This window comes from Nilaparvata lugens, chromosome 4 (genome assembly GCF_014356525.2).
Source record: "Nilaparvata lugens isolate BPH chromosome 4, ASM1435652v1, whole genome shotgun sequence".
Lineage (NCBI taxonomy): Eukaryota > Metazoa > Arthropoda > Insecta > Hemiptera > Delphacidae > Nilaparvata > Nilaparvata lugens.
This window is the reverse complement of record NC_052507.1, coordinates 34,858,088-34,870,014: the sequence shown is the minus strand read 5'-3', so window position 1 is coordinate 34,870,014 and position 11,927 is coordinate 34,858,088. Positions and strand designations below refer to the sequence as shown.

The 11,927-nt window shown below is 33.0% G+C and overlaps 1 protein-coding gene across 6 annotated transcripts in view; it reads right to left on the bottom strand.

Moving 5' to 3' along the window:
- LOC111045333 (DNA helicase MCM8) overlaps positions 1-11,927 on the bottom strand; it is an 86,390-nt gene that overhangs the window by 10,172 nt on the left and 64,291 nt on the right. For 5 of the 6 annotated variants that reach the window (XR_005571205.1, XR_005571206.1, XR_005571203.1 and 2 more), the window contains exons 14-15: positions 5,154-5,315; positions 1,746-1,956 (exon numbers count right to left, since the gene is read on the bottom strand). Coding sequence is in view for 1 of the 6 variants with exons in the window: in XM_039427371.1 (XP_039283305.1) it covers positions 1,753-1,956; positions 5,154-5,315 (366 nt within the window). In the remaining 5 variants the exon portion in view is untranslated. Of the gene's footprint in view, positions 1-1,497; positions 1,957-5,153; positions 5,316-11,927 lie in introns of those variants that run through there. The other variant, XM_039427371.1, reaches the window with a different exon arrangement.

The window sequence follows — 11,927 nt, the reverse complement described above, 5'->3', positions numbered from 1 at the left end:
CGTTGAGTTTTCATTTACATTCATACCAGATTATTATTAATACAATGACTTCATAAATGATGAAATAAAAACTTTCCTTTTCATTGAGGAAAGTTTACAGATAGATATAAAGTTTAGTTGTTTAGTTAAGAAAGTTTAGTTGTTTTGCATGCATGTATGTACGAGGTCATTGTCATACATGAATAATAATAATATTTTCAGAAATAAGTTTACTGAATACAATTCGTTCACTGATTATAGAAAGGTCTGGTTACTCAGTCGTTCCACTTTATAGTCGTTAATAACTTTATTGAATCTATAAACATGAGAAATGCTTTTCTAGAACGCTCCATGAACTTATTGAATCCATAAGCTTAAAAAGCTGCGTTTACACCAAAGTTATTAAAAAAATGTTAATAAATTAATTCTTATAGATTCTATTGGATTGAATATAACTTTTCTTACACATGATGAACATATCTGTTTGTCAAGTTCCGTTTAATCTAATAGAATGTATAAGGATTAAGTTATTAACATTTTGTTAATAACTTTGGTGTAAACCCAGCTTGAATCTCTCGATAAACTATAGTGCCAAATAGGCTGGATCTATATTTATGGAATGGATAAATGTGTCAAATTTTCGGTTGCAAACGGAAAATTAAGTTACAAAAATTAAATAACAATTAGTGTAATCACCAGTATTATAAAAATAAAACAGATTCAAAGTTGTACTATATTTAGCATTGCTAGCTCTTATTGGTGTCAGCCATCTTGTTTTGGAGAAATCAGCCAAAAGATGTCAGTACCGTGAATTAACCTTCAACTTAACCAATACCTACTATTATAGAGTAGAAAAACGTTTATTGAATAAGCTACCTTAAGCGAACCTCAAAGAGGCTGCTTGACAAGGTACTATTATACAAAACATGTAAATTCAAATATAATTATACATATATCAGTGAACTTTATTTTTACTTAACAAAATTTAAACTTACGAACTTTAAATTTACTTACAGAATTTACTTAACAGTAAAAATTATCATGATAATACCTAATACCTAAGTAATAGTAGGTACTGACTTAACTCCCATCAAGCAGAAATAAACAACCAAGATTTGGTTGGTTACCATGGTTAACATAACATCAAGGCCCGGTTTCGCAAAAGCCGGTTAAATTTTAACCGTAATTAATTACACAAGAACTAATCAGAGAAGGCTTTTTTGATAAGATGGCTTCTCTGATTGGTTCTCGATAATTAATCACGATTCAAATTTAAGCGGCTTTTGTGCAAGTGGCACCAAGTTTGTTTACAAAAGTGGCCGGTTTGGGATCATGCCATGTTCATTGAACAGATAAATCGCTCCATAGCTATGGATTCTATAAATATGTTTAAAAATTTATTGAATTCATAAAGTTATTGAATCAATAGCTACAGCGTTGTTTATTGAACGACTGAGAAACCGGGCATAAGTCAATCAATTGATTGGAATAATTCACAGGGAAAAAATCACAATTAAATTGATATAACACGAAATATTTTGTTAATTCTACAATGAGTATTTGACATGAATAATATTGCAGTATTATTGACAGCGTATTGTTTATATATTTCCAGTAGAAAAATTGTACAAGTATCTGTATCGATGGGCATACTACAAAAATCTAAATTGAACATTGAAATGAATTTCATGTATATAATTATAATCTTACATTATCTTCATTTAATTTAAATAAACGTAACAATATAAATTATTCAATCAACTAACCAGCCAACTAATAGTCCACGCTCAGTAGCTGATACTGATTTTTGCCCTTTTTTATGAGAAATCCATGATTGTTCAAGGATGAGAGGAAAGCGAAGAAATCGTTGACTACAATATTGTTTGTGGCGGCCGTGTCTTTCATCTCATCAACACTAAACATTGAACTGCCTTTGTGGTCCGCTTGTCTTTGTAGAACACTTATGAAACGTTTGGCCTGCGAAAAAAAAACACCGGAGATTAGATAAGTATAAATAATTGATATTACAATAATATCAATTGTTGAATTATACAGTGTACGTATTATAAAGGTTCTATCAAAAATTAGTAAATATATTATAATAGAAATGACATAGGTATATTATGATATTATAATATTGGGAACTTACTTATTTACTACTTTATTTATAATACTGGAAAATTATTTCGATTTCTCTTCATATTATAACCGCTTTTCAATCTTTCACTTGTAAAATCATGCTGAATCTTGAAAGTTTTATGATTCACTCCATTTGTTGAAATGAATAGGAAAAAATAGAAGTGAGTGGATTTGTAATGGATCAAGAAACAAGCACGAAACTGTAGGATGCTATACTCTTATAAATCTGACGAGGTATACTCCATGGATAGAAAACAAATACCATGGCTCAGAAGACCTTCTCATATACTTTGGATATTTTTGAAATTCATTTCACAACAAAAGTTATTTACTTGCTCAATTGTTTCCAATATCGAACTATTCATAGCCAAACTAATAAAAAAATCAGTAGTCCATCACTTGCGAGGCACGTCAATGACTTGCACATTTTCAAAGCATAGCTCAAGTATAGGCCTAGTTAAATTTTTCTGACAAATCAGTATTGACACTAGGCATACTTATCAAAATTTGAGGATCTCAATTGTCATATCTATTCATGTGAAAATTATAAAGCACAGCACAAAGCTGTAAGACTTATAGACTTAGGACTTTACACTTAGTGTAATTTGCTGTCAAACTATTTTTACCTGAGCCAGCCAGGTCACTCGATATTATTATTACTTTTATTTCAATTCATCAAGGTAATACGATGGTTCATATAAAATATATTATACTCTGAATAAAATGTGAGACTTTGACAAAATGTTCGTGCTGCCAAATTGTGCAAAATAATTTCAATTTTTGAATGCAAGCTCATACGACATGATATATTCGATTTGTCAACACAGTCGATGCAGAGATGACAATTTGAAAACATCCAGTCAAGGCTGGAATGAAAAGATTGAAAATTTTCACAATTTGCGAACACGGTTATTTTGTCAAAGTCTCAGCATGTTTTATTCCGAGTATAAAAATAAGACTAGTAGTATTCGTTTTAATCCAAACAAGGTAACCGGCTTTCACTGGAAATGATTCCAAACAGAAAAAAGTATTTGTAGGTTCATTAATAATGATATAATAATGAACATCTAGAACTATAGCTCAGCCAAACCTCACGCCAACAATACTTACATTATTTTATCTCTATTTCTTTTCCATTTTATGGATTGACTCTATTCATCAATTAAAGAGCTTTATGCTTATATCTTCTTTGTATTTATTAGGATTTTTTATAAAACTTTCATTAATTTATATGGAACAAGACTTCTTATTACACTTCTTCTTGAAATCTTACTACGAAGAAAAATGATCAGTAATGAATATTCACATGATTTCACAAGGATGCTCAAATAACACGTTATTACGGCCAAAATCAATTGTGTGATTAGTACCAAATTGAAAATAATGCATAATAATAACTAGTGACCCCCTGGGTTGAAGGTTATAACTAATAAAATATGTTTGCCTGTGATTTCGACTTATCATCATCACGATCCTTGTTATGCTAGACCTAACGAAGAAATTGAGACATCTTCCACGGCTGTTTCTCAAAAATGAGCACGGATTGCCTATTCATGACTTTTGCGCCCGGACTATAACAGCGACAGACTACTGATGTTTAGCAAAACCCGTACATCGATATCTCAAACTGTTTCAATGATCTCAACATTTAAATGAAGCCTAATAATAAATTATACAAAAATAATATGAGTATCTACATTGAATAATTAAGTGTTAGTAAACACTAATAGTAAATGTACTCACAAATTCAACACTTTGAACAAAAAAATTGTAAACGTAATAGCGATTGCTTTCACAAGTAGTATTATTGATTACGCGTATGTTACAGACAGACAATAGACAGGCTGACAGACGTTTACGGAAGTGAGTGAATATAAAAATTATAGATTGAATATGTATATTATTCAGCTAAAATCATGTGTCGGCACATAAAGTCTGTCAGTCTGACAGTATGTGTGATAACTCCCAAATAGCATCAGATTTTTTAAACTAGTGATCCCTTGGGTTTGAGATCTCGCTCAAGAACTGTTGTATTGTAATCTTTGAAACCCGCAACTTGTAATTATACAGTTGATGAAAATTATGGAAACAGCTAATATTTATTTTACAAGAATAATTTGACAGTAGGTTTCATTGGGGATCCTATTTCAAGTGAAAAATTACTCTGTCGCTTCAACATCTTTGTCCCTCACATGAACCCAAATTCATTTTTTTTTAATGAGAAGGCTTGCTTGTGATGCATGATTTCGATACAGAGTTCCAAGGAAAAAATGAATGGCGAAAACCGCACATTGATATCTCATCCCATATCAGTTGATTATCAAACGTTGATGATAAAGTTGTAAATTATGTTGTATATTAACCAGCTGAAATTTTGTGTCAGCGCATGAAGGTCTGTCTGTATGATAGCATAGAGAAACAATATGTTCTCTATGATGATAGCTTCAAATAGTCTCAGCTGATATTATGAATGAATGGAAAAACTGTTGCAATTGCATGCAATGAACTCTTAGCTGACTAAATGATAAACCAAAACAATTTTTTTCCCTAGGCACTTTCAATGTTATTTGTTATATCCTGAGAAAGAACAAAGGAGGGGGTCAATTTTGTTGTCCAACGAACTTCATCATCTAAATGATAGGGAGAGAAAAAATAAGGTAGCATTGTGCTATTCCTCTCCCTAATTTAGATATAAAATAAATTTAGAACTGAAATACAATAATTCTCATAATATCCCAATCAAGAGATTTTCGCAACCCTGCACTACATAATTCAAAGAAAACTAGTAATTGAATCGAGCCTGGAAGTCTCTTTTGACTTTTTGATGGAAGGAAGAAAGCTGAATTGAAAAATTTCTGGATGATCTAGCCGGGGGGTCCAGGGGGCGGTGTCCCCTGGCTAGACGGATAAGGCGAGCGAAGCGAGCCTGCCGGCTAGTGATGATGATGATGATAATAATAATTGAAGCTAAAGTAGTAAAGTTGTTAGTTTCGAACCGATATAATGATAAAATGAAGGATAAATATGGCGTTTACTTGATTCCTCGAGCTCATTCCAGAGCCATGCTGGGATCGCTGGAAATCGAGACCGCCAATATCGGTGGTGAATGTGTCCACCATGCTCCATCGCATCAGCTCCACCACTTCGATGGCATCCAAAGCAGTCGCTATTTCTCGTAGCTCCAGTTTGGCTCTAGCCTGCAAATTATGCAGCGATAAATTAAATAAAGTTTCGTTTTTGAATTATCTGGAATGACAGGGTTAAATAAATAATACCAAATACTTTTTCAAATTTGTTATATATGTGAAAAAAATTTATAGGTGGTTGTCACGAAACAAAATTTGGCTGCCATTGCAATTTCAAGCTTTTCCTTGTGACTGAACCATATATACTTATGTTACAAAAATCTATAATTTGCAATCTTGCTCACACTATATGTAACTAAAGTACATTTCATTGAATACAGCATAGAATTATAATATTAAGAAAAGAAGAAACAGCCAAATGTCCGAAACGTCTTCCATGACTCAATTTGTCTCATAAATGTTCCAAATATTAAGTTTTCAAATTATTTATAATAAAAATTGCAAGTCATTACTCTTATTGCTAATGACGCATCAGTTTAAAATTTGAATCGTTAAGGTAATCGGGAAAACAAAACAAATTTAAAATTCACAGAATGAAGGATGAATAAATAAATCAACCATTCTTTGCAATAGATCTCCGCAAAACAGGAATAGGAAGAGTTATTTACTTTTGAGATGTGTTTTTCAGATAAGCGATATATTATTTCAAGATAAGTAATAATCAAAAAATATGTTATAAAAATGAAATTAGAACTGTTACCAACTCTACTCAAGATGTGAATCAAATAGAATTATAATTAAAATAAATTATTTGAAACATTCATTATCACATTAAAAAAACAATTATAAGATATTCACAGTAGAAAAGGATTGGCAAAATAATTATCAAGATATTGAGGCAATAAATTACTGTTTGATTCTCAATTATCAGGCTTCAGATACAATTTAAACAAAACAAATTCAAGTGGAATAGATTGGGCATGAAAATCTCTACAAGTAATGTTCAGTAAAATTTTCACCTAAATTTGAAAATAAGCTCGAAATTCGAGAAAATGTGATTATTCAATTACAAACTGTTGGCAACTGTTGATTCTATTAAATCATTCAATGAAGAGATAGCAGACCTCGTGTGTCTCCAGCATTATTGTCCTGTCACCAGCTGGCTCAGATTTTTGAATAGTAGACTTGAGATGCGCGTGAACACTAGCGTCAGGTGATCAATTTTCATAACGGCAAGGAAAGTTGTGTGAGTGCGCCACACCAGATTTTTTCGTGATGCTATGTGCCGCTGGTAGTCACATACTGTGCAGTTTTTGTGTAGTTGAGAAGTTGATATTGTGGTATTAATTCATATTGAATGAAAAAGACTAAGAAATTGTCAAAAAACCACAGATTTATTCATACTTAGAAATTCCGGATTCGGTTATTACACCATTGTCAATCTCTGATAAACTAAAACTAAATACAATAGCAGCAGAATTTATACTAGTAGGCGAGTACTGCTATTCTAGAGGCTTTAGATCAATAATTGATTATGTTATTGTCAATGATAAGATGAAGAGCTTAGTACAGGACGTCAGGGTATTTAGGGGATGTGATATTTACAGCGATCATTATCTCGTAATTAGTAAAGTTTTGATATTAAAGAAATGGAGGACTGTCAGGAAATGCAAAATACAAAAGGAAGAGGTATTCAAGATAAACCTTTTACAGGATGAGAGCATACGCGGTTTATATCAGCAACGCTTACAAGAACACCTCATGCTAATTCCAACGGCAGAAGACATTGAAACGGAGTGGCTCAATATAAAATCTTGCATGCAGAAAGCTGCTACTCAAGCACTTGGGAAGAAGATAATGAGAAGAGGTAGAAGACAATTGCGAATTTGGAATCCCGACATAGAAGAGGCTATTCATGAAAAGCAGAAATCATATCTCATTTGGTTGCAGAAGAAAACTCCACAAGCAAGGATAGAGTACATGAGACAACGTAATTTTGCAAAACAAGTTGTCAAGCAGGCTCAACAGGACTCATGGGACAGGTTTGTTAATGTTATTGAGACATGGCAGGCAGCAATGTGCGTATAAGATCATGAGATCAATGAATAAGGTTGAGCGAGACAATGCTCCTTTAAACATTATATCGGATGAGGAATGGCTACATCACTACAAGGCGCTATGGTACGATGAAAATAGTCATACAAATTATGATGCCGAGGCCGACCCAGTCATCAATAAGTCAGTGGACCCAATTACAACTGAGGAATTGCAGTATGCCTTAAGAAGCATAAAACACAGGAAGGCTGCTGGATTAGATGGATTAAACGGAGAGCTCTTTAAATATGGAGGCTTGTTCTTTGAATTACGATTTCTACACCTGTTGAATGAATGCTGGGGTATCCAGTATTGTATCCCAGAAGAGTGGAGGAAAGCAGAGGTTATTTCTCTTTTCAAAAAAGGAAGTCGGAATGACTGTAAAAACTATAGAGGAATTAGCCTTCTGAATGTGGGATATAAAATTTATTCCAAAATAATCAACTGCCGTGTAAAAACAATAGCTGAAGCAATTCTGAATGAGGAGCAAAATGGATTCAGGAAAGGAAGATCTTGCTCAGACAATGTTTTTGCAGTGAAGAGAATCATTGAGAAAAGGCGTGAATATAATTTGGAAACGCATATGGCTTTTATCGACTTTGAGAAAGCGTTCGATAGAGTTGATCGGATTCGGCTTTGGGAGATTCTGTGGAAGAGAGGATATCCAAGGCACCTGGTTAATATTGTCAAAACCTTATACCGCGATACAAAGATAATTATAAATACAGGTAAGAATAGACTAAGAGAAATTAATGTTAATCAAGGAGTTAGACAAGGGTGTAGTTTATCGCCTACTTTATTCAACATTTACATTGACGACATTTTCAGAGAATGGAAATACAGAGTAGATTTAGGTATTAAATTAAGTGAAGACGTTTACCTGAACGCACTATTGTTCGCGGATGACCTTTGGATAATACAAGAAAATGAAGATAGCCTCCAAAAGTCAGTCCATGTACTAAATGAAATATGCAAGGGTTATAATTTCAGGATTTCTTAAAGTAAGACAAAAATTATGGCATTCACTGGCAAGTATCCCACACGATCAAAGATAGTTATTGATAACAAAGTATTAGAGCAAGTGTCACAATACTGCTATCTTGGTTGTGATATCAGTTTCAAAGATGATTTAGATGTTGAAAGGAAAATCGGAAAATTCCAATCGATATGTGGTAACATCAGCAGAACTTTAGGGAAGAAAGCGAGGAAAGAAACTATAATGAAGTTCTACAGAGTGATGGCTGCCCCTGTTCTCCTGTATGGAAGTGAATCATGGATCACCACGAAATCACAGGAGAGCAGGCTGCAGGCAGCAGAAATGAGATTCCTACGCAGAACGAAGGGCTGTGACAGACGAGACCACATAAGAAATGAAGAAATAAGAAGAGAATTGGGTGCCTTCAACATGAATGAAAAAGTTGTATGTCATCGAAACGAGTGGAGGGAACATATTATAAGAATGCCAACGGAAAGAATTCCTTTAAAAATTTTAAATTACCATCCGATAGGAAAAAGAGACATTGGTAGACCTCGGAAAAGATGGCAATAGAGGAAATCAAATAAGAATATAGAAAAAGCTGATAAAGAAATTCAAAATTAATAACATTTTATACTTGTATAAGCTATAAATTTTAGATATAATATATTCCTCCAAAACATTTAAATTTTTTGTAGAATGCTGTTGTGAGTCGGAACAGGCAAAAGCCTAATCCATGAAGGCAAGAAGAAGAAGAAGAAGAAGAAGAAGAAGAAGAAGAAGAAGAAGTAAATTTTGTTATCATGGCGATTCTGTTGCTTAAGCCGCCATTTCGTCACACCGTTGAGTGGGAGGAGACTGTCTAGCTGGGCCAATGGCAGGCGTTCATGCCCTTGACCAATAGCAGTACTTGCCTACTAGTATAAATTCTGCTGCTATTGTATTTAGTTTTAGTTACCAACTGATGTTAATTACAAAAGTCAATAACATCATGTTAAGTTGCGTTTAAACAGGAGTTGATAACATCAGTTATTAATAAAAAGTTGTCAACTTGACTGAATCGACAAAAATTTCTCGTAACAAAAGTTAATACCTAACTCGTGTTTTCAACAGAAAATTCCTTGTTATTAACAAGATTTATGTTATCCATTGAAAGTCGGTGAAGATCAAAGGAAATGTGTTATGTTAATAACAAACGCCTCTTTTAATGCATTATTTTTGTTAATAACAGATTACTATCTTCCCCGCAACCCCCTCGCCCTGCAACTCTACCCTACAACTACAGCTGTTCGCTAATAACTACAGCTGCAGACGAAACATGTGACAAAGTTATTAACTTTTGTTGATAACAAAACTAGCAGCCAAAAGAGAATGTTATTAACTTATGTTGAAAACTTTTGTTTTGAACTCTGGTGTAAACGCATTATAATTTACGCATTATAATTTATAAGCAGGACGGGTACCCGTTCTTCGCTACGGGAATTAAATGATCAGATTATTTTTGTAAAATATTTATAACCTGAATTCTAACAAGCCGTTATAATCGTTTTTGAGATCCATCATACAAAAAAAATTGCTTGATGAATATAACTTGAATAATAAATAAATATAGTCCTGTCACTGTCATAGAATTTTGTATCCAAAAAGGTGCTCTCCCTCGATGAAAATGTTATTATATATGGGACTAATACTTAGTTACCCAAAAATCGTTGTAAGTGTGATGATTAGTTGCGTTGCTATCACCTCAGTTTGAACAACACATTCAACTCTGTTAAAATATACATTCAACTGCGTATTTTAAAAAAACAATCAAAAGTTAGCGATGCCTTATGGTGTCACCCACTTGCTCTTATGCACTCATCTTGACATCAGGGGATATTTTTATTGAATCATGCGATGTTTTAAAATTATATTGCTTGAAATTTTATATTCACAGCTGTTAATTTCCTCTCTTCCTCTCTTTAGTTTTCAACAAACGATGGAAATTTCTGTTTCAATAAGCTGCCACTTTGAAGATAAATTTTTCCTTAGAAGTTATCTCAGAGATGAGACTCAGCTCAAATTTTTGTATCACGGACCTACTATTTGCTAGGAGCATCTTATGATCTGCCCTCTATCGGTAATAAATAAAGAAATTAGGCCACAGCTTGGCATGAAAATTATTGAGTCTAATCATTTGAATTATTAATTGATGTGTTGGAAGTGCTCTGTAGAATAGTAGACTAATTGCAGCGAATTTTGTGGAATATTGGGCGGGGCTTAAGAGTCGACCTCGACTTTATCCATTGGCAATTAATATTTCTCATTGACAGTTATCAAATTAGCAGTGATCGTGTTATTTTTGCTTTTGCTTGATGCAATTGAAAATAGAATTCCAAATCAAGTTTATTTGGAATTGGATGACTCTGGTATCCATGGATCTCTTGCTTATTCTGTAATTTCTGGCATAGCCTATCGCTTAAGCTGGTTTACACCGAAGTTATTGACAAAATGTTGATAACTTAATCCTTATGGATTCTATTAGATTGAACGGAACTTGACTAACACATATGTTCATAAAATGTTTACATTTTATTAATAACTTTGGTGTAAACGCAGCTTTACTCTTCGTTTCACTTATTCAAAAGTGTAAAAGCAGCCAATCCACTGATTATTTCTTCCATGGAAGTCCATTTATATATATATATATACGAGTCCATTCATAATAATTAGTCTAACATTCAATATGACTGATTTCTCATGTTCTAAACTTAACTACCATAAATATCGAAGTGGGAATTTTTAAGTGGACATTTTAATGTTAATTTGAATAATTCTGAATAGAGTTTATTTAATCACTTTGATTATTGTTGACTACCATTATATGATTTCTTTCTTTAATCTTAGCTTGAAACCAAAAGCTTGGGGATGAAAATTTGAATGTAAATTAACATGTAACTAAATTTAATTTATCTAAATTGAGAACTTTAGTATTTACTTGTGATTCATTAATATCAATAGGTTTGTCTTGTGTCATGTAATGACATCAATATCGGGGACCGAGCTTCGCTCTGGAGTACAAAAGCATAAAAAATGTATTACGAAAGAAGAAATTATAATATCATTCATAGTTCATACAGAAATGTTTTATCTAATCAAGGTAAATTGAGATTAATTCACGTGAACCAAATCAGAGAAGACCATTTCAAAAAGATGGATCTACTGGAATTTATCAGGATTGAAAATAATCTGTTTTTTTTTTTTTGCAACCGGCACTAAGTACCTAATTGAATGATTACAAAAGTTCAACGGCTGAGTCCTTGAATCCTAATTTTGACACAGTCCCACACACATGAACTCGCTCACCCTCTTCCATATGACAAAATAATTATTATCAGCTGTTTTTCCAAGGATGAATGATAATTATCCTTTCAATGTCCTTCAGCGAGTTTTCCCAGGGATGAGACCTAGTGCAATCGAATTTTTATATTATAAACCTACTATGCTCTGAATTTCGTGAGAATCGTTAGAGCCGTTTTCGAGATCCGGTGAAATACAAACATATAAACATCTAAATATCTAAACATCCAAACATCTGAACATCTAAACATATAAACAGAAATAGCTCGTTTAATAGTAAAGGATGAAAGGAAATAGGACCAGCTGATGGAGTA